The 23,108-nt window shown below is 40.0% G+C and overlaps 1 protein-coding gene across 1 annotated transcript in view; it reads right to left on the reverse strand.

The window, feature by feature from the left end:
- Positions 1-2,374: 2,374 nt before the first annotated feature.
- Positions 2,375-23,108, reverse strand: part of LIN28B (lin-28 homolog B) — a 98,055-nt gene continuing 77,321 nt past the window's right edge. Inside the window, exon 4 of the mRNA XM_067294802.1 lies at positions 2,375-2,744. Within this exon, the coding sequence (XP_067150903.1) occupies positions 2,375-2,744 (370 nt within the window). The remainder of the gene's footprint in view (positions 2,745-23,108) is intronic.

Raw genomic sequence — 23,108 nt, forward strand, 5'->3', positions numbered from 1 at the left:
TCTGAGTAAGCAGGTCTGTAGACTATTCTGTAAAGAAAAAACAACATCACATGGTATATTCCCTGAGCAAAGTTCTTTGTCCTGAGTATGTTATGTAATAGTGATAACATTCTAATATATAAAAATAAAACCTTAAGCTTTCAACAATAAGGTAGGATTTGGTATGTGCTCTTAGCAGTTCAGTCTGACTGGTGCACACAATGATTTCAAACAGCACCACTAAAAATCTGCATGTTGAAATTATTTCCTTATCTCAGCTCTGAACTTCTTACATATAAACAGGGAATGACCAGTTTTCAAATCCACAATTGCCTATTTCTATAAGGAACTTTGGTTTAAATTTTCAAAGTGACCTAAGTTTTGCATCTTTGCTGTTTAACCTGGTTTTTACACCGGCTAGAAGGTTAAGCAATGCCACTTTGATTTGTCTACATAATTTAAATAAGTTTACTATCCTTACGTAAGGCAAGGAAGTTCTCTATAGATATATCACATTCAATATCGTCAAAGGTAAGCTTTACATTAGCATACTGAGAACTTCAGTATAAACCATCGAGATTCTCGCAAACACTGGCAAGGAATTCACACAAAATAATTCTCTTGAAATTGTGCCCTTCACTGAGGCATTTGATTACTACCTCTTTACTGAAGCAGCAGCAGCAGCAACAGTAAAAGTCTCCTCTGGCAGGACAAGCGGGAAGGGGGAAGGCCATGTCACGAGCCAGCCACGTACCTGTTGTAACTATCGGCTGCAGAAGAGTTACCACAGATAGGACTTCGGCTCACTGTAGCCTTTCATGCAGGCTGTTTCTTGATTATCTGAGCTTAAACCTACCTGACTCTTTCAAGCTTTAACAGCCTATGTTTATTGCCAATGTTAAGGATTATACAGGTTTCTCTAATTAACTTACAACTGCAATGGGATTTGTCAAAGTATGTTATCTTACGTATGACTTGGTAATTGAGACGTTACAAATGGAACATGACTTGAAGTTTTGATAGGCTCCAACTCCATTAACCCTGAGCAAGGGCTGCAGCCCAGGGAGTCTCACTCTGAGGCCACCAATCTTTCTCGTCTTTAATGAAGAAGTGTGCGGTCCCAGCACACACTAGACAAAGGCTGGCCAGCAACAATCTCCATTTTGCAAGAAGTAGATGATGCCCAGGGCTTCTGGCAAGTTTGCAGGTCCCTGCACTAAAGCTGCTCTGCAGCACACTCCTATCATTCTTTACTGTACACATGCTGTTATCATCAAGGGAGGCTGGCTGAGCAACTGCAAGTGCCCATCTACCGTTATTCTTAAAGAATTATTTATCCCAGGATCTTAATAGCTTTGCATTTCTTTTTCTTTAAAAAACAAAACAGACAACAACAACAAAATCCCTAGGGAGTTCTCTCCATGACTTTTCAATAGTAAACAAGGGGTAAGTCCCTTCAAATTGATGGAGACTACCTGGGACCAAAAGAAGTTGCTGCTGCTGCTGCTGCCACCGCCACCAAGGTCCTCTAAACTTTCACAGAATACAGCGGGTTAAACAGGATGGTATCCTGATACCACTCAAAAGGGTCTGTAACAACTTATACATTCTCCCCTACACAACAGTCATCTAAATTACAATTACAACCATATTAATTTAACAAAACATTTTGAGAAACCAGCACAGAAACTACACATTCATTGTCTTTCCGGGAGCTTTAAACTCCTCATCAACAAAGGATGGTGGCAATGAGAGCCATATTTACTCATGACACTGCCCTTCACAGGCACAAGGAAGGGAAAGGCATTGATACTTCATAGATATGAGGAAAAAAAAATCAAATTGATGCTATGGGGATGTCTTAGTATCTCTAGTACCATATGGCAGCTTTAAAATATGAAAGTATTCTTTGGTTCAAAAAAAAAAAAAAAAGTAACAGTCTTGATCTCAGTTCTGTGTGTGGTTTTTCAGGTTTGGTGTGGTTGTGTGAGAGATTTCTTGGGTTTTCTTGTTTGTTTTTTTTGAGTGTGTTTGAAAATAGCTTCTAAGATTGAGTTCAATAACATTTTTGGATACTGTATCTATTGCTTCACAATAATGTATTGTGGGAGCTGGAGAGTGTTCGATGGAAAATATATATATTTATAGATATGTACACATACACACATGCGCGTGCACACTCATACACACACATACAGAAAGTAAAACTTAATACACCCTGCTCATATGTATTTTGCTTGGAGTGATTTGTCTATTAAAGAAAAAAGAAATTCACAGTTCCTCAACAGTAGTTAAAATTCCAGGTCAGCTACTGATAATGAAATAATTTCCCCTGTATTGCATGAGGTAGACATCCCAAGAGGATAAAGAAAATGGAAAGTTATGACAAAAGCTCTTAAGTTTTTTTCCTTTTCTGAACAGAAGGCCCCTTTCTGCTTGGTTCTTCAGGTGATGCAGATAACTTACTTGAAGAAGCTTCTTGTGGTGACCTGCCTGAATGCTCTGAGATTTCTGACCTTCCCTCCTGAGAATACGATGGAGATGAATAGCCGTACGTTGCTCCCCCTTCTCTCAGGAAAGCAGAAGTGGAAGGCTGCGGTTCAGCTTCATGTCTTCCCTGAGAACTAGTGGGCTGCTGTGAAACAGTTTTATGGGGGCAGTTAGCCACCATGTGCATGATGCTCTGACAGTAATGGCACTTCTTTGGCTGTGGAGGTAGACTACATTCTTTAGCGTGATGATCAAGGCCACCACAGTTGTAGCATCTAAAAATGAAGACAGACAGCTGGTTATAAAATGTAGCATCAAACTGTATGATTTTCTATGTACTGTAAACTCAGTGAGAATGTGCACAAGGTCTGTGGTAAAACAGTGAGAGCTTCTGCACTGATATTCCATTGCCACAGGCTAACATATCTCTCACCTGTGTTTTTTAAGTCACTTGGAATGTACCCTGCTGTCACACTGGTGTCAAAAAATACCTTTTATTTAGAATTGGATTCTGTTACCATCAATCTTATCAATCAGTACCTTTTTTCAAAAACCCTTTACTGCTCAAAACTGAGACAGCCCTGAAACAGATCCTTGCTTGTTTTTACTGGGACCTTTCTATTGACTGATAAGGGCTAAGTCAGAGGCATTTACAGATGCAAACAGGTGCCTAATGATGCCTTTCTGAAAGTCTTTAAATGCCTCGCTGCCTTCAGCTGTCTATAAAGTTAGCCCATGCAGCCCAAGGACAACATTGCAAGCATCCCACTGTGTAAGAGCCATCAATCACCAGCACTGTGCAACCACACCAAAAAAACCCTGTTAGACACTAGGAGTTTCATGAGTACCACAACGGTAAGATATTAAAGTCCTGAATCCAAAATCCCCACCTGGTAGTTCTTACCAAACTACAGAAGCTGTTTTTTTCTGTCGCCCCAGATAGAACCCCCAGTACCTCTGGCAATGTCACAAAACAGAGTCCTGGTAACTCAGGTCCCACTAGAGGGCACCAAATATTCAAATATCCTGCCACCGCTGCAAACATTTCTATTACTCAAATATTTATAACATTAAACTCATTTGAGTGCTAATATTTCAAATGACTGACATGACTAATTTCAAAGAGGGGAGGGGAAGAAGAAGCAGTCGCCAAGGGCCTTCTCCCTCGTCTTTACAGAGAGATGGGTTTTACTTTGCATGCTGCGAGTTGCAGATTGAGGAGATAAAGAAATATTGATAGTGAAGATACTCAGCCTTCTCTAATGATTTGCCTCAGACTTTAGCAAGTCTTTCCAAAAAGACATGCTGCTTTCAAGGAACCCAAATGCAGAGGAGATAGGTGAGATTACTGGGAGGAAGGAGATGACTCCGGGCAGGAGGAGCTCCTCTACTGGCCTTGCCTGGCAAGGGAAAGGCCCGTATGGGACATGGAGGCAATTTGGGGGCCCTGGTGTCCCTGACCACTACTTGGGATAAGGCTCCAACAGACCCACCTTCTGAAAACAGAGGCTTCCTCAGAGGAGAAGGAACCCTGGACACGTGCCCCCTCTCCCCCGCACACTCCCGTCTTCCTATGGCTCAGGTAGGAAGCAAGGGGACTGCGGAGCCTTTCCTCGAGGGCCCATCACCGCTGGGGGGTTTCACCCAGCAGATGCAAATGGTGCCTTGGCAGTAGCACCTGAACTGGGCGATCGCTGCCCAAAAGCCCCTTCTCCATGTATGTGTGCACTCAAAAGCTATTTGGTCTAATAAAAGATCTTGTCTAAGTCCACAAGGCTGGCATCTTCTGGCTCAGTTCAGGCATGATAAGGGAAGGGTGGAAGCTAAACTTTTACAATGCTTATGTTTTGGAGGGTTAGTAATAGCTTTTACGGTTTCAATTCAAAACAAAATAAATAAAGCCTTTGCAAGAGTCATAAAACAGGGTTTGTTTGTTTTCTCTTGAAATTCCCAAACCACATGCAAGTGGTGGTGAGCCTGGGTGTCATCTTCAAAAGAGTGACTACCCAGAGGCAGACAAACCGCAGAGCACTTATTCCACAGGGCCAGCACTTACTAAAGACTTTTTTTGCCATTTCTTAAAAATGGCTAACATGTAAGTACTCTTCTATTAATCTTGTTAACCAGGGGAATCTTAATGAAATCTTGAACAACTGCTTACTGAATAATGTTAATTTATAATACATGCTAGGTATGTGAATCCTTGAAATACATTATTCAAACACACACTACAGAGAAACAATTATAAGCTTTTGGCATGAGGATCCTATGCTGGTCATGTTCACAACTCAGCTTTCTATAAATACTGGCTATTCTTCTATGGTTTCTGTTTCTTTGTTTTATAAATATTTGCAATGAGTGTATATAAATTTAATTCATTACAATTTAACATTTTACTGAAGAGAATTAAACCAGTGATGACAATTTTTTGTGTTTCCCCTTAACTATCAAGTAATTTAAAAAATGAGTGCACAAATACTCAATGCCTGAAGGAGTCAACCGAAGCATTCAAAACCACATAACTATATGTATAAAATAGTACAACGTTTTAGCTCAAGCACACATCAAAATATTTTAAGTTTTCAGCTCCCTGTGAAGTAACCAAGCACTGATCCAGCTACTATTAGTCTATGCAAAGACATGAAGTTTAGCACATGCAAAACTGCATGTACAGCCAGAGTCTCACCTATAAAATATACTTTACCTTTTAAAGAAATGCTATTGATAAAATCTGCATAGTTTATAACAAAGTTGCAAAACAGCTATTAACATTTGCGAATCCACTCAAAGAAACAATTCCTGAGCACCACCCTCTTATTATCTCTTCTTCACGGTGAGCAAGATACTAACTATATTTTTTTTAAAAGACAAATGAAAAACAGCTTAGTTGCCCATGGCACAATGTCATGTTCTACAAGACTGATTTATAACTTAGAGAATTTAAATGATGCGCAGAACTTCATTATCCTTTCAGCGAACACTGTAATTAAACTGTCATATCTTCCCTTAAAATTAAAACCAAACCTCTTATACTGAACTCTGCACTTCTATGGCTACTGCAATATTGCATTTCAGGTGAACTGTTTCCATTTTTACGTCACCACTGCACAAAGTTTTATGTTATCTTTCAGTGCAAGACTAAGCTTACACTAGTCTGTCTGCATATACTATGACATAACCCAGGAAGAGATACAGAATATAAACTTTTTCTTGAAAAAAAAGATATATATGTACAAGCCCAATTGCCACTTAGTATTGATCTGCTTAGCAAGGAAAGACCAAATATACAATTTCAATCTAAGACCAAAACAATAAGTTTTTCCCCTATAATATTAAAAAATGTATTGTTAATTAAGTATTATTTATCTGATTACTTTTTTCGAAATCACTGCAGATAATTTCAAATTAGTGGCCCCGCTTAACAGTATTATTCAGTCTTCTTAACATACATTCAGCTATGATTTTCTGACAAGCTTTCTATGTGTCTTCTGGATAAAACAATAAGGAAGTAAAACTTGCAAATGGAAAAACAAAAGCAAAGCAAAAAAAACCCCCTCAAGTGTTTCACTTTCTTTCCCCCTGATAAATACATCTAGGAATTTACAAATGTGGTGTTATAACTTAGGTTATAATGAAGAATGGTGCTTATTAATATCTTGCTCATTTGTTTCTAGTAGTGTACTTGTTCACAGGCTTTTTATCTAAAAATCGGTAAATACAGGAGTGTTTAGACATTCTGGAAATCACACATTTTATCTTAATTCAGACAATAGAATTTTATAGCTGTAAATGCATTTGTGTTTGCTTCCTTCCCTTAATACCACATTTACTGAGTGTGTTTAAAAAAAGAAAAGTTTGAAAATAGGTTAAAGTGCCTCGGTAGCAGAGTAGGTGGCAGCCATGGACAAATCAATTTAATCAGTCACGATGGTATGCACTGTGTTATCCAATTCAGTGAACCATTGCACCTCACCAATTGACCAAAAACCTGGTGTCAGGGCCCCTGCTTCCACTCAAGAGGCCTCAGTTACCTTTTGCATATATATATATTTATCATTACATCCTGCTTGCAAAATATTGTAATTCCCTGCATTTATTCAAATCACTGATAAAATGTCACCATAAAATAAAACTCTTAACAGAAGCAGTCATAATTAAACTATGATTTGGCTTTTCAGGGATGTTTTTGTCACTAGATAACTCAAGCATCTGGCTGAAGTGTTGTATTAGAAAATATATGTGCTAGCCTGGGTGTGCCTGGACTTAAACAGGAGGGTGGTATTTATTCAGTTCTTTTAACTATTTATTCATTCCTTGTCAATCACTCTTGCCAGGAGAACAGATCACCCCCCCCCTCTGAAATGCTTTCCCTCTCAAGGGATTTTCACCAAAATGGAAATGGTCAGCCACCTCAGAGCTCACAAATGATACCACATGGCATCATCCGTGCACATTAAGATACGGTGTTAATCCTTTTGTTCAAAACGCTTCAACTCTTTGCTTGTCTCTGCTGTGTAGTCTTACATTACAACATAATGAAACCCGATAGCATATGATATGTGTACGCAGGCGTATATACTCACATCTTTGTATGCATAAGTATGTAGAACAATATACTACAAGCTGGTGCCTGCTAAGAAAATTAACAAGTGCTCATTTGAATATGTTTGAAGAAAGTCGAAATTAGTAAAATTATAATAAATATTTATTCACTTCAGAAGCACCATGGAAATAATGAATGTTAGCTTAGACACTTAAAACATAAAAGTTTATAATAAATTACATAATGAGATGAATAAATCACAAAAAGCCCTTAAAAGTGCAGTTATACTAGAAGTAACCCTTATAAAAAAAGCAACAGCAAGAAAGATTTGCTAAAAAAGGAAAGTCTTTTCATAGTAGGCTCTTATAATTTACTAGGTGGCTTCATGCCTGAAAAGTAATACAACAAAGTAGACAAAGAGATGGCAATTATCCTAACTAACTGGGAATCCTTTCCATACCGAAAGGAAGGTGCATCAGGACCAGTTTTTGATATAAAAAGGATGGATGTTTTAATGAAAGGAATACCTTGAAGAACTTGTCTAGCATTATATTTCAATATTTTGAAGGCTCTAAAAAAATCAGCAAGAAAACAGTAGCTTTAATACCTACTAATGAAGAAAGAAAGATAAGCGCATACCACAAGGCTAGAAACATTTTTTCTTCTAATTTCTTGTTTGTCATGGGTTTGTGATTACACTGAGAACTACACATATTAGAGGAAATATATGAACAAAAAGCCTACAGAACCCAAAGTAAAATATGCTGTATTAATTGTAATAAGCCAGTGACTGAAATTTATTTAAAGTATTTGATTTCACAGGCAAATGCAAAATAAAATACTTTCCAGTCTTCAGCTTTTTTCCTTCTCCCAGCAGTCAGCTCATATGTAGGAAACATTCCCTAACCCTATCATTTTTAAAGCGACAATAACATTGTCTTTGCAGATGTGTTGGCCACAATAAGCTCAGCTGAGCTAAGCAGCAAGGAGGGTAACCACAACTGCTCGTTTCTTCATGCTGCTTTATGATATGATTTGGACAATAATCCAATATAAAATGACAAGTAGAGAATCATTTGGAAGGCTCCAAAACATTATCTGTTGGGAGAAAAAGCTTTAAAATTACCCTAATGACTGAGTTTTTCTTTTTGTTGTTTTTTTTTTTTTGGTTTTAACATCTGACAGGGAGAGCAAAGGGAAGAAAAAGGGTGTTGACACAGGAAGAGTGCAGGTTGTCTAAAATAATTTACTAAGATATGCTCTTACCAACTCCTTTTTTGTTTGTCCTTTCCAAATGCTATCAGATAATAAAAACTGTATGTTGGTGAACTGTGCTCTGTCTGGTAGTTTAAATGCTTTGAAAAATGGGACGTTATTCTAACACCATATGTAAGTGAGAGGTTTTTAACTATATACTGAATGTCAACTAAGCAGTGAAAAGCACGTAAAATAATTAAAGGAAATGTTTAAAAGTGTGCCTAAATACACAGTCTTTTTTAGTTATTAGCTTCACAACATACCTAAAGAAATGACAGTTCTTGCAAACATAACACGCAGCACAGCTGCTTTGCCTACCCTATTTTGGTGTACAAGGGGGTTTATTCAAGACCTATCAGCCACCGGAACCTGAGGCAAAACGGCGAGGCTTCGCTGTCCCAGGGCTTTGGTGACGTGGGCTGCCCGGCGGCGGTGGGGCAGCGAGGGCCACTGCTCCTCGCTGGCGCCGGGAATGGGACACGCAGCGGGGATGCGGAGGGGGCGGCGCGCGGGAGCCGTGGGCTCCAGCACCGCTCGGCCGTCGCTGCTGCCAGTGTGCCGCCAAAACGGGGCTTGCAAACACTGCCACAGGACCAGGAGAGGCTTTTGAACAGCCTCACATCAGCTGATCTGCAATTCCCTTTGGCTTACAGAGAATCCAAAACACGCTACGCCGCTGTACAGCCCCTGCAGTGCCGTGGCACTCGGCTGGAAATTACTGTAAATGTATCCTGGCTTTTCTTCTTCTTCTTTTTTTTTTTTAAAGACAAAAACAGTGAGTCAGTGAGAGGTATATGAGACCACTCAAAACGCACATGCTGCTCCCCGCATCTTGGAGGGAAATTTCTGGAATGTTTCTCCTCACATGCACGTTTTTAGTTTTTATGCCATTTTGTTTACTAATCTTCAATTCTTAACCTGTATTTGAACGCAGAGAGAATACAGGTAACTTTGAAGATGGCCCAACAACATATCAGTATTCGAAATACTGCATTTTGAATAATTCAAGGTCGACTGAAATTATCTTGTTAAATAAACTAGAGAACAGACCATTTTGAGTCTTCATCAGAATATTTATGATGTGTCCAGCAAGCAATGTGACACTAAGGCAGCACTTCACTAACAATATCATTTACTGATCCATGAAAAAAAAAACCCAACAGTTTAATTTTAAAACCATAATTATTTCTAGTTAAGTATATTAGAAATGGTGCATTGTCAATCCCCTGAAAATTCAGAATGTGGTACAGCAGGGCCAAATTTAGATTTGTCCCAATCCTGCAGCTACAGGCTGCTTTGACTCCCTCATTCCTGCAAAACACTGTGCAAAAGGCAGCCTGCCGAGGAAGTTAATTGCAGGCTGCTTGTTATTCTCGAGCAAAATTCAGTTTGAGAAGGTACAGGGTGGGACTAGCTTTTTGAGATTAACAGAAAGATCTTCATCTAAAAAAATGAAGATGAAATAAAATAAAAACGCTCATTTATCTATTTCTCCACCAAATCCTACCACACAAGGATAACAGATCAGATCTAAGACATTCAATTTCGCGAGAAAAACACAGCCTCTTCATTTTTTTAAGGTTGCCTTCTTTCATCTTACAGATAACCCTGGCGTGCTGACACAAAACCATTTTCTGCAAGGCTTCCAATAACACAGGGCAGAATATTGATGATGTTGACTCTCATTACAAACAAATAAATAAAATTGCCTAATTGTAAGCTCATCAGATCGAATAGTTTTCTGCGGTGAGTCCGAAATCAATCTGTTTTCCCCCGTGTATCTCAGCAGCGGTACCAATCGGTTACGTTCTTTTGTTGTTTGCATTTCCCCTCCTCCCCGCCCCCAACAAAGATGCTGACAAACAACATGGGGCATTCGTCTCATAAATCGGGCTTTCACGATACTATTAACTTAAATTTGGGAGGAAATAATTTGTTTAAAACGCGCTAGTATGATTTTACTGGAAGGTGGATTTCTTTTTTGAGAAGCAAGAGCAACAATGAAACAGAAAGGTGGTTCAAAGCACAGAAAATGCAGTCTTTTTTTCTCCACAAAAATGGCAAGGACTACACAGGCACCAGCTCTTACAAAATAACCTCCATGGTGTTTCTGTTCTTTCTTGCTTTCCATGGAATCTTATCTGTGCTCCCCACTGAGCCCTTGCCACAGGCTTGGAGGAAAATTATTTTCCCATAATCACATAAAAATCCTCATGAAATGCATCCTCAAGGAGGAATGCTTTGGATGCACTTTCATTTGTTACTATTAAATGTTTTTCTTTACATTGTGAGTTAAGAAATAACTTCTGAAATAACAATCTACCAAGTGAGTTTTTAAAAAAATAATAATAATGTAAAATACAGGTTTGCTCCCGTTGTATCAATATGGTGTGGAAAGAATGTGCATATGGTAATGGTCTTAAACCATCCAGATAAAGCAGATACAAGATCAGTTAGGGTTTAAGTTATGTTTTAAACAGTCATATATCACACATTTCAAGGGTGAAATGTTATACTGTGATTTCAAATAAGTCTAATACCGTCAATCTGTCTGCATTGCAAAACCACACATGCACAAATATTCTCTACCACGAGTTGCCTTTGTAAGCCTTGATTTCTGAGAATAAAAGAAAAAAAAGGAATTTTAAATTAAAACTGTTCTGTATGCAGCACTTAGAAACACAGTACCAATAAGTATTTTCTGGGGTTCACGTGGGTGGAAAGGCTGCCCTATGGGTTTACTCTGGGCACCCCTGTCGCAGGGAGGCACGCTGGGGAAGCACACTGCCGCAGCTGAGCGGGGCACAGTGGTGGGCAGACATAGTGGTGGCCAGGGCTGAGCCAGCACCAAGTGGACCTTGGCTGGCTGTGTTTGAAACCGCTCCTTGGCGCCCCTGGTTACAGCAGCTCAGTTCAATAACACCAGAAATCTTCACGGAGATGGCTTGAGCCTCCCGGCCATGTGGATCAGGATGCACGCTGCATAAAAATGGCTCAACTCTTCCTGGGTCAGTGAGATGCTGTTCCTGCGCTAAGAAGCATGTCTGACCTTATCTGCCTCCGCGCAGAGCCAGTTCCAGTGTTTCTGCATCCATAGATCAGTTAATCCACAGATGAAATAAAAGGATAGTGGGTAACTGCAAATTAATTATTAAAAATTGCCATTTCCCTTTTGTTCCTTTTCTTGTCACCAACATTAGCAGCAAATGGTAAAAGCAACTGATCCCAAGTCTTCTAATTTCTGGCTGATATAGCTGTTACCACAACAGCAGCAAGTAGCAAATGGCATCCTGGCAATAGTTGGGAGCACCTGAGCAAGTAGTGGTAGAGGAAGAGGAGGAAGAGGAGAAGGAACGCTGGTCTGGGAGTTCATTACCCATTCCTCTTCCCCAAAATCTCCCTCTCCCAAAGGTTGAGGAAGAGGATGGGCAGCTATAACTCTCCTGCTTGCTGTTGCCCCTGAATTCTTAGAGCCCAATATCGGTTTGTGCTGCAGACTAACACAGCTGAAGATGAAGCAGGGATATGAAGCAGCTATCTTTTCTTTTTCTTTCTTTAAATAGCTGTCTGTAGATTTTCTTTTACAAACTGCTCTTTCCCCTTTTGGAAATTATATATAAAATGGTACTTAAAAGATCATTATTACTCCTGCAAGGTCAATGATACAGCCTTTAACTGTAGGACCATTTCTTATTCCTGACAGGAAACATTTTCAGACCTGCCTTATGCAGTACATACACACAAAGGAAAAACACTGAGGCTGCATAAACCAGTGTAAATAAGAAACTTTCTAACTTTGGAACATCTCACACTGAAACTTTAACCAAACCCTTTTAGCTTTATATCAAAAGAATAAAGGTATACCAGTATACACATACACATCTCCCCTCTCCCCCCACCCAGCACATAAAATATAGTATCTGATGGTGCAAAACAAGTAAGTAAAAGAAATCTCATTGCATCTAGCATGTTGAAATACTGGTTTTAGAGTCATCTCACTTGGGATATCCCTTATAAATCAATATCACACATCAGGTTTCTGAAATGTCCAGCAGCAGGAGTACAGACTGACACAGTTCCTAGCTTTGAAACGTATTCTCAAAAAAGTTCAACTATTTCATTCACTGAATGAGATGACTTGCATGAATATATGCTTCACAAGCGTTAAGGATTGCAGGATTTGTCCAGTAACTCACACCTCCATTTCATTCTTCAGAAATATACGGACTTTACTGCCTGACACATTCACTATTAGGAGACCAAGCCAGGTATCTCTATAGGTATTTGCTCCCTTGCTTGTGGAATTGACAGAATAAGTCATGTCACTTGAAATTCATGCAGGGCTTCCCTTTTCCAGCTGTGTATCAAGAGGACAACAAACATGGTGGGTGGTTTTCCTTGATCTGTAAGTTCATGTGCTCAATACCTGCAAGAATAATTAGGGCATTCAGATGCTCTAAGGCCACATTTGACCAGTAAGGGAAATCTGTATCACTCTGATCTACTGACTGAGAAAGAAAGCGGTCAGTTCTTAATTCACATTTCCAGACTTGTGCCTTAAGCTATCTAAAATGGACTAGTTCCATTCATTGACATTATCACTAAATGGTTGTGTTCAGCATTTTCTGTAACACATTTTTAAACTGTTTTCAACATTTTAAAGAGAAATTTTAATCTTAGCACTTTGAAACTTTTCACATCAAAATGCAAGTGCAACAGTGAAGTGTTAAAAAAGGCTTTCAGCATCAACAGGATTAAACCTCAAACGTTAAAGCATCTAATTCCCACTTCAGATAGGTATTTCTGTTGTTCCACACTCCCTGATCCCTGAGAATAAGTGAAATAATTCTCACTATTTTCTACTATTCTACCCTATTTTACCACCAGATTTATTTTGGCTGTTAGTTCTCTAATTGTGTACATAAAAATTTTAAAAATACAGTTGTGCACATAAAATTAAAAACTAACCAAATGCCCATGACTGACTCTAACGGCTGACAAAATTAACACATGCCAATCAACTAATTACTTGGCCCTCAGGATGGCATATCTCTAATCAAAGGTCTCATTTAATACCTCTTTCTCTGAATTCTGTTAACTCTGTGTATGGTTAAAAATAACCAACTGTAACTGAAATAATTTCACTATGTGTGGTAAACTAGATAATTTTATCCCTCGTAGTTATGCGCAGATTTAAGTGATATCACACCAGTAAAATGGTAACAAAGATGTGAATAAAACTTTTAAAATGATCACATCTTCCCAAAACAGAACAACTTAATGGTCTTAATTCTGCTCTCAGTGACATGGGTATAAAACCAGAGCAACTTCAGTAACTTCACTGAGATTATTCTGGGTTACTTTAATAGTGTGACTTAGAAAGGAGTTTCCCGCCGTGTGTGAATACTTAAGTCACATTACAGTAACCAAGGCTGGCTGCAGAGGTCAGGCTGCTGGAAAGCCGAGAATGATGCTGACTCTTCCCCTGCCTGTCTCACAAGGAAGACCCTCAGTTCCGCTAGTCAATCTCTGTGTGCTGGATGGTGTAGCACTTGGAAGTATAACACTGCATAAATCACAAAGTTTAGAAAAGAAACATAAAGAATTATGGGCAAGGAAGAGGAATGATGTGTTTGATTCTTGACTATTTAGACTCGGCCTTTCAGCTTAGGAAAGAATGAACAATTTCAAAAGATAGGCCAAGGATCAATTTTCCTGGCATGACTGATGCATCAGGAGATTTAGATAAAATAGCCACCACAGACTTACATAAAATATTTGAAAACAACGAACAATTCAAATAAGGACACCCCAGTTGTGATCCATGCAATGGGACAGGGATTAAAACTTGGACACTGCCAGTGCATTGGCCTAAGAACAACAGTAAGAAACATGTAATGGTTATGCTTACTGAGTGCAGCATAACAAGCCATCTATAGGTTTTGATCAATTATTCATACCTGAGCCACAACTTCAATGACGAAAGTCCTGAATTTACTATTTTGTAAACTGTCACAAAGCAGTTTGTGCCTGTGCCTTAGCATTTCACCTGTAGTCTAAAACAAGTAACTTCTTTTACTAGAAATCCCAGTTATCTGCTAGCAGTCGCTATGTAAGGCCAGAAAATTGTATGTTAAGACCAGAAGTACACTGAGGCAGAAGGGGCTACACATTTCTGATGCAAACCCTTAAGTTGTCAGGGATAAATCTGACCTCTGGTTGGGGGCAGAAAGGAGCATACACATCTCTGTGATCACTTATGTGAAGTATTCACAGGCCATTAAGAGTAGCTAGTGAGGAAGGGAGATCACCAGCAGACATAGAGAGGGAGCCCAGCAACTTGGCACCAGGCTGGAGCAGGGCCCCTCTCCCCTACTCGCTCAGCACCCTGATTGCAAACCCTTCCTCGCAATTACTGCCAAGGGGTGGCATACGGGTGCCACAACTCTAAATTTGTACAGTAACAAGTAATATCAGGTGTTAATATTAGTTATCCATATTATCATAGCATTGTAAAAACGTCAACACCAGTCTTACGACATGCCTTATGCTTTCTAGCTATACTCCACACTGTACTGTCCAGACCCTCTGCCACTGCTGGCCCCTCTTCTCAGACCCAGTCTCCCCCTCTTCATCACCTCCTTCCCATATACCTTGTGCTGTTGCTTCAAGCACTGGGTGTAATCCTCCGGGAACAGGTCAATCATTGCCCTGCCCCACATAGAGAGCAATAAGAAAAAACCCTGTATCTTACCTACAACCTATTAAGCCATCTCAGAGGCCTAACCAACAGTGGTGGGGAGGTCAGGACAGCCTCCTGACAGAGGGAAGACTTGCATTCAACCTGTATTTCACACTGACTGAGCACTTCCAGGTACATGGCAGTCAGGTGCCTTTTGTGCAGGTTAAAGCAGGCTCACCAGTTTGAGCCATGCAAGTGAAAGGAGGGCTTGGAAACAAGCTTGATGATAAATTTTGTAGGGCTCGGCGGTAAGCTAAAGCACTGAGTTGTTGGCTGTCTGATAGAAACCCTGAGTGATATGAGACACAGTGTGTAGGCTGCAGCTATAATGAGGTTTTTGAGGCTCTTCGCAGTACCCAAATATTGAATCTAGGAACCCAACTCCTTATACGTGGCTGAAAATTGCAATACTTTTTAGTCTTAGAAGACCAAGGCCCAGACCTCTAAAAGTCTGGCACTTAATTCCCACACTATTCCTGGATACTTCCTGGATACCAAGTGTTTATTAAACTAGCCTCACTTTTGAAAATGTAAAAGGCCAGAAAGCCTTGATCCTAAATTCTGCCCTTTTGACCCTCTTCCTTACAAACTTCTAATTCTAAACATCTGAAATACCTGGAAATAACTGATTCCAAATAACTACAGAGCAGGAGACTGTGGCCCCTACCCAGGACACTGTGCCTCAAGCACAGTCCATGATTTTCCCTTAGGAGAAGTCTTATCTTTCCCAGGCTCTCTGTAGCAAAAGAAGTCCTAAGTGAGACAGAGAAAATACGGAAGGAACCTTTGGGGAACTAGACCTGAAAAACAGATGCTAATAACGGACTTCCAGAGGATTAGTTTGTGTTTTTTTTTTTAAATGAAAGCAGCTGGAAATCATAGTAGGAATTTCTCTTGAAATGCTAATGCAGTTTGCAGAACACTAAGGAAGGAATGGCCTCTTCCTAGTGCCACCTGAATAAGAGAAATGGTCTCCACTGGCTAAGGTACTTGCCTCAGACACGAGAACATGATATCAGTTTTCTTCTCTGCCACAGGCTTCCTATGCGACCCTGTCATGTATGATCAAATGTTTACAGGTATTTAAATGCCTAACTCCTGTTGACTTCAGTGGCATTCAGGTTCCTCATTGCTTTGAGGACCTAAGTCTGTGCCCCTCAGGATTACACCTGGGAAAACAAGGAAGCAAATATATCATGGTATGACAGTGTCCAATATTATGGTCATCGTGTCACAAATTAATAGGAATTCAGTGAACTAGAGCTGGAATAAGGCACATCCTGGATACTGCAAAATATATCTGATCTTGATGTCCTGTTTGTTATGGCTATTTCTCTGCTGTCCAACTATCATGATGAAAACTATCATAGGCAAGTTGTAAAAAGCTGTTTCACTCATATCTGTGACCCAAACATTAAATGTAATAGGAGGGATATCAAGAACTTAATTGCACTTCTCCACATAAACACAAAAGAACCCTCCACACTTCTTTTTCATTCCCTGTTGAAGGGAAGCACAAAAATGAGACTCAGACAAGTGAAATGCACACGCTTCTTTCATGGTGTAAAAGCCTCATCCAGAACGCCTTCAACTAACTACTTTGTTTAGCTTTCATCCTAATTTCCTGCAAAGCTTTGCACAGTGCGAATGCCACCTTTGCTGTCTTGGCAGCGTCAGTGATGGCTCCTGGGGTGCCCTTCTGTTTTCACCCTCCGTACAGCGAAACAAGCCAGCAACTGCATGCCATGCCAGATGGGGTGCAGCTAACTGCCAAGGATCCTGGTCAAGTACACCAAGCCAGTCTAGAAGAGTGAGTAGGACAGCTGCAGAGACTCCAGGCCAACTACTTCGTATTTCATTCATAATTTTTCTTTGGTGATATGAACATAAATGGAAGATAAAGCCCCAGTAAACATTCTGCTTTTTCAAGCAAAATACTTCAAAAGACATGATCTTCTTTCAAAAACTCCTGAGGAGAATCAGTTGCAGTAACTAAAACTGTGAGCCAGCTCTTGGCAGTAGAAGTTTCAGGGATCCATACAACTGGTATGCTTGAAGATGAACTATGGTTTTCCACAGATTCTAGTGTTGCTTAGTGCCACAGAAATGGATCCTTTTGGCTTCCTTTCCAGCCAGTTTTTAATGCTCTCCTAACACCATTTCCAGTTTGTAGTCCAGTGTCCAGGTTTTGGTGCAATTGCCCTGCCTGCACATTCAACAGCTATGTCCTGACATCTACCTAAGAAGTGCATAACTCCAGCAAGAACTACAGAACAAGCCTTCTTTACAGAAGAATCTTTCACTCCTCCCTTACTCCAACATTTTCCTCCCACATCTTTCTGCAATGACAACTGAATACACACAACTGTTTGGCCTCATGATCCATCAAGACATCGTTGGCAGAGAATGTCACTTCCAACGTGACAACTGAAGTAGAATGCAGAGGAAAGAAAATCCTGTTTGCCTTGCTGAATGAGCAGCTTCTTACACACCTCCAACTAAATGTAACTAAATTTGGAAACGAAAATATCTACTCTTTAGCTTATTTATTCTATTTTGAGTTGCAAGAGGTAAAAACATCAAGGGATGCAATCCCTTCCAGAGAATGAGAATTTGATGTTCTCAGTTGAACACCCAACATGGCTTCTTTTATAAGCAACAAACAGCTGCAGAGATTCTTTTGACAAAATACTAGTTCTTACCTAAGTAACTTTTTCATTTAAAATACAGAAATAGGCCCAGTTTTCCTGTTTCACCCCACCACGCTGGAGTCACACTCTTCTTCTCCAAGTCCAGTCTGTAGCCCAGTGGTTTTGGCCTGCCCTGAGAAATGGGAATCATAAATGTGAACCCCTTCCCCAGAAGGGAGAAGCTGGGGCTGTAGGCCCATAGCACAGTCTCTCCACTGGCAAAGCTACAGAAGGGATCTGAGAGTGCACGTTCCTGCAGTTAACTGTGCCCACAGCTGGGTTGAAACAATTCTCTGTGGATGCGCACTGTAATTTGGATTGCTGAAGTGGTCTGAGTTAATTCATCTCCTTTTTTCAGTTTGTAGTTTTTGTTTAGCTTGGCTCACATCACACCTCCACGTTCAAAGCAAAACCACAAACCATTGCATTGGCACAGCTGCGGGTGTGATAAACACTGGCAGGAGGCAGGAGGGGGTAGAGGGAGCAGTGAGGCTGATTTGCTATCATCAACTCATCCTCAAACACTGTTGCCAGAGAAACTGTAATGTAGAACCACACCCTGCATCTTGTATTTCTTAGTGGTTAGAGCACAGAAATCATCCAAAAATCAGCTTTTATGATGTTCTCCAAACCATGTTCATGCTCAAGGCTTTCCAAAAGTGTAAAGACAAGTTAGAGGCAGAACAGCCTTTTTCTTTCTGTCAAGTAGGTGTACATACTAAATATTTGGCACAGTGCACATTATTTATAGAAATCTGTCTTTACACAAATTATATTAGATTTTTACTTGGATTAATTAATATGTCAATCATAATATTTCATTTAGCTCATCTGCATCAGTAAAAGTGGGTGTGAAGGATGTACAACAGAATCACACAAATCAGTGTAGGAAAAGGAGAAGCAAAGTTATATTTAAAAGAAACTCAGACAAAAGATGCAGATGTTGAACTTAATTTGGTAAATGGGGTGGCTGTGGTTGAATTCCCTTTCAGTTAGAGACAATGAGCTAGAAAAGAACTTTACTGACAAAAAAGTAGCTGAGCTGGCTGCAAAGTGTGCTTTGAGTTAAATACAGTCTGCAGAGATGCCTTTTTTTCCTCCGCTAAGTAAATATGTTTTAACACCATTCTTTTATGCATTCTCCATAAAACCAATCATCCCTATTTCAGGTCAACTAACCCTTCTTTTTGTGAACTCTTCCTTTACTCACACCTAGCACAGCTTGGGCATTTCCTACCTTACACACATGGAAGTACTACTTGCAACTGGGCAACTTCCCTTCTAAAAATCCTTTACAGATTCTCCTTGCTGTATTATTCTTTCTTCATTTCCCTTCCACTGCAATGCTTTGTATGGAGTCAGAGAAAACATATTCTTTCAGGTCTCAGCATAGCTTTCTGAATATTTTATTTCAGAGGCTACTGTGAAGATAGGGCCTGAGTAAACAGCTGCAGCTCACAGATGGAGAGCAGTTTGGTAGCTAAAAGCGGAAGAGAGAAGAAGGGAATAATGTCAATGGTTTGTGCCCAATTAGTCATAAGATGGCTTCTCAGCTCCATTTACTTTGCCTGTGGTTCCCCCAAATGCAGCAGGCAGGAAGCCTTTGAAGAATAGAAAGGAGCTTCGCGAGTTTGACATGCCTGGCCTGTAGTGGCATCCTACAATAACCACAGCTATGATTATAGTGCCGTAGCGCATACAGTCAGAAATTACACTGGTGTTTAAGATACTCCTGTCTTCAGAAGAGATATAAAAGGGCAGCACAGAGGAGCAATGGGGATGGGTCAAAGAACTGGAAAACTGAGGAAGGAGAGGAATAAACAAAGACAGGGACTCAGTCACATCATCCCCTCTATTAATGACATGTAACTGAGGAGGAAGTTGCTCACCTTCAGTGAATCTGGCTCATCCACTGGCAAAGTCTGGAAACCACTAAGCAACTGTAGAGCTGTTTAGCAGTAGTGAAGCCTGAAGCCATATCTCTTAGTGGTGTTCTTGACATGTACAGCTCACCAATCACAGAGATACTGCACAGAAAAAGATCACTCAAAACATGAAAGAAGCAGCTTGGGACAAGTTACTTGCTCAGGGCCTTTCTAAGTGACACTGCTGATGTAGCGAGGAAAACAGAGTTAAAAATTCATGTTACTTTTACTGTATGCAATTTTAATTGTTAGCTTTAGAAGGAGTATAAAGTTCTGCTGTGTAATTAAACTTATAATTTGGGGTGAAAGACAGCCAAGAGAGAGAGCTGGGTTTTTTGTAGTACTTGTAGTTGCAAAATTGACCCCACTCTATGGTTTCTCCTTTGCACCTCCGTAGTAACAATAGATGTATTCTCACTATCCTCCTTCGCAATAGATAGCTTGCACAAGGAAAAGCTTAGCAATATATGTGTGTGAATATATGTGTGAACTTAAACAACCCTACATCTTTACCACAGAGTTAACTGCTCAAATGCTCATCTTACAGATCACAAAGCAGCTTTACAACTGAACGATCAACTTTGATACTCATTCAATGAGATTAATAATGACTTAATTTTTATTCAAGAACAGGAAAACCTATAGAATGGTCAGGTTCCCTTCAAGCACCTCAAAGCCGAGAGACAAAGAGCACAATTTCTACAATATGTTGTAAATGTGCTTTATTAAACTGAATGGCATGGAAACTAACAGGCCAACATGTATTGATATATACAGCTGGCTCTCTGTGGAGATGTTCTCTATTTCATGAGTATAATTAACACAAAATAAAAGCCAGAAAAGTTATGACTTCACCTCCACTGTGAAATACGATCACCAAAAATATCACTGTGATATGATATCAACAGAATACTGCTAGAAACCACTACAAGATATTAAAACATTTTAGGTATAATACCTTACAGAAGGTCACTAACTATTTTTTCATTGACAAATGACAGGTAATTTTGTAATCAAGTACACATACACCATGGGATTCAAAATTGCTTGAAAGACAAATCAGTCTTTGGATGAAAAATCAGCGATTTGGATGAAAAAAGAAGAATGAAGAACATCATGTGAAAGGTGCCTACCCACAGCAGTCATATGCTCAGCTTCTCCTACAGGCATAGAAAAGAGGCTTCTCTCTTGTATTGTCTTGTGAAATACAAGCTTGTGTATTAATTTTTTTTACCAATAATTTACTAAATTTATTAATGCTTGCAGTTATGATGAACATTATTAAGGCCTATTAAAGGGTATGAAAATTTATTTTATCTAAATGTGCATTTGAGATAATTTTTTTAAAAGGTCAGTATCTGTCATGGTTAACTGTGTTACCAACGAAGTACTTTGGTGGCTCTAAAAACTGAAAGCTTCACATCAGAATACATTTCTATGTATCAATATCCCATCAGCCTAAATGTGGATAGGAGTTTTCAGGCTATCCTAGCATAAATTCTGGTGGTATGCAACATTACTCAGGTCTCTAATAATTTCTGTTGTTAGCTGAATCCAGTCGCTAATATTATCGTGTCCTCGAAATATTTCGAGTAAACAAGATTTGACTGTAATTCTAATTTGCTGACAAGATTTCTTTTTTATGATTTAGCCAAACAAAAGCTGCACTCTCTAAAAAGTACTTATATTTTATCTAAATTACTATGTATCTTTCAGAAAGTATCAATACCAAATAGTTTACCACAAATGTTATGAGCCCCTTGCCACATGCATTCAGAATTGTGCTCCCTCCAGCCCAACTCCAAAGTTAAAGCATCTGAAGTGTAAATTGTGTGTGACACAGCCAAGGAAACCCACTTTACGTTAACCTTGTTAAGGGTGAGCCAGATGGAACCTCTGAGGCCACCCATTGTTCGGGTTCGCATTTTTGTGTAATGCCATGGTGTAGGTCCATAGGGCCTCATGAATTCCCCTCCTCTGAATATATGCTGTGCTGTTAAAGGCACTGAAAGGATCAAGCTCTGCTCTGAGAGCAGCTGGCTTTGTATTTTTTTTAATGGTTGTCAGCAGCAGCAGCAGGTCCCTTCTACTCCCCCATTTTCCCCCTGCCCTTCTTAAAATCCTGATCTATCAGTCCTTGAGTGAAACCAAGCCCTAACTGTGTCCTGTGAGGCACATCATACTTTACCTCAGTTTCTTTTCCCCTCTACTCATTGCAATTTCTCATAATCTTCCTGGCAGTCTCAGATCCTGACCCAGCAGCTCTTAATCATATGAATAATTATCACTAACTTCATCTATAGTTGGGCCCTCATTTCTTTCCTATGCAAACAAGGTATTTTACGATGAAATTCTAATGATAGTTGGCAAACTGTGCATGCCTATTTTTTGTTCCAGATCATCACCTTCTTAAAATTTGGTAATATTTCCCTGTCTTGTGCTCTTCTTGTGTCTTAAGATGAAAACGGAATTGAAAAGAGTATTGAGTAAGGATATTACAAAACAGACTCCTCAGCCTGAGAATTAAGGGAAAGGGAAAACTTGTGCACTGTTAGAAAACAAGACCTATCTGTACAGTGCTTGTGATGTAAAAGGTAACATTTTACAATGCTTGAATTCAGCAACTTAAGACATTTGCTGGTGGAAAACTGCAATGCATGTAGCAGAGGTAGTGACGAAACACAAGACTACACCTAGCCTTTTAAGCTAAGTTCAACTGTGGTGGAAGAGACTGTAAAGATCCTCACGGTCTGTGGTTAGGAGAAAGGAGTACTGGTCTCCCTATTTACTCTAGACATGGTGCACGTTGTTGTAATCGGGATGAGAAATGTGCAAAGCCACCCTTTGAGCCCCTCCTCTCCAATGGCCTGCCATCAGAAAAGCTAGCTGCACCACATGTAAGGGAGACTGCAGCCAGAAATTTCTGAACTGTACCACCGAGCCCCAAATAATCTGATTGCCTCCTTGAGAGAAAACTTGGACACGTTAGCTCACAAGCACAAAGCAATTTTCATAATTATATGAACAGTATTAGAGGGACACTGCAAACAATTATCTATGGTTACCAAAACTACAGCAGCAGCCTTTTTGACACTGGGCTGATCAGATTATCAAAAGGGTTGGGAAGCCAGAGTCAGTACTTTGGAGCAGATCCCCTGAGCTGTTCCAGGTTACCAGCTTTTGCACTTACACCGGCCGGGGAAGGCAGGAAAGCCCCCCACCAAACCCTCATCTGGCATAGGAGGCACACTAACCACTGGAATCTATTATGTTCCTGCTGCTCCCAGCTGGTTTACGAGACTTTGGGACTAGAAGCTGAACAGCGCTAACAGAGCCTGCTTTAGCATAAATGGGGGTAGGAAATCAAGGAACTGATCATTTCTCATCTTTTCTTTCCCCAAGCTCCTCTAGCCAACGTCAGGAAGAGCAGCTTATACTTTGCCAGGCACTACCCTACTAGCAGGAAAAATGCCAGGCAAACT

The sequence above is a fragment of the Apteryx mantelli genome, chromosome 3 (genome assembly GCF_036417845.1).
Source record: "Apteryx mantelli isolate bAptMan1 chromosome 3, bAptMan1.hap1, whole genome shotgun sequence".
Lineage (NCBI taxonomy): Eukaryota > Metazoa > Chordata > Aves > Apterygiformes > Apterygidae > Apteryx > Apteryx mantelli.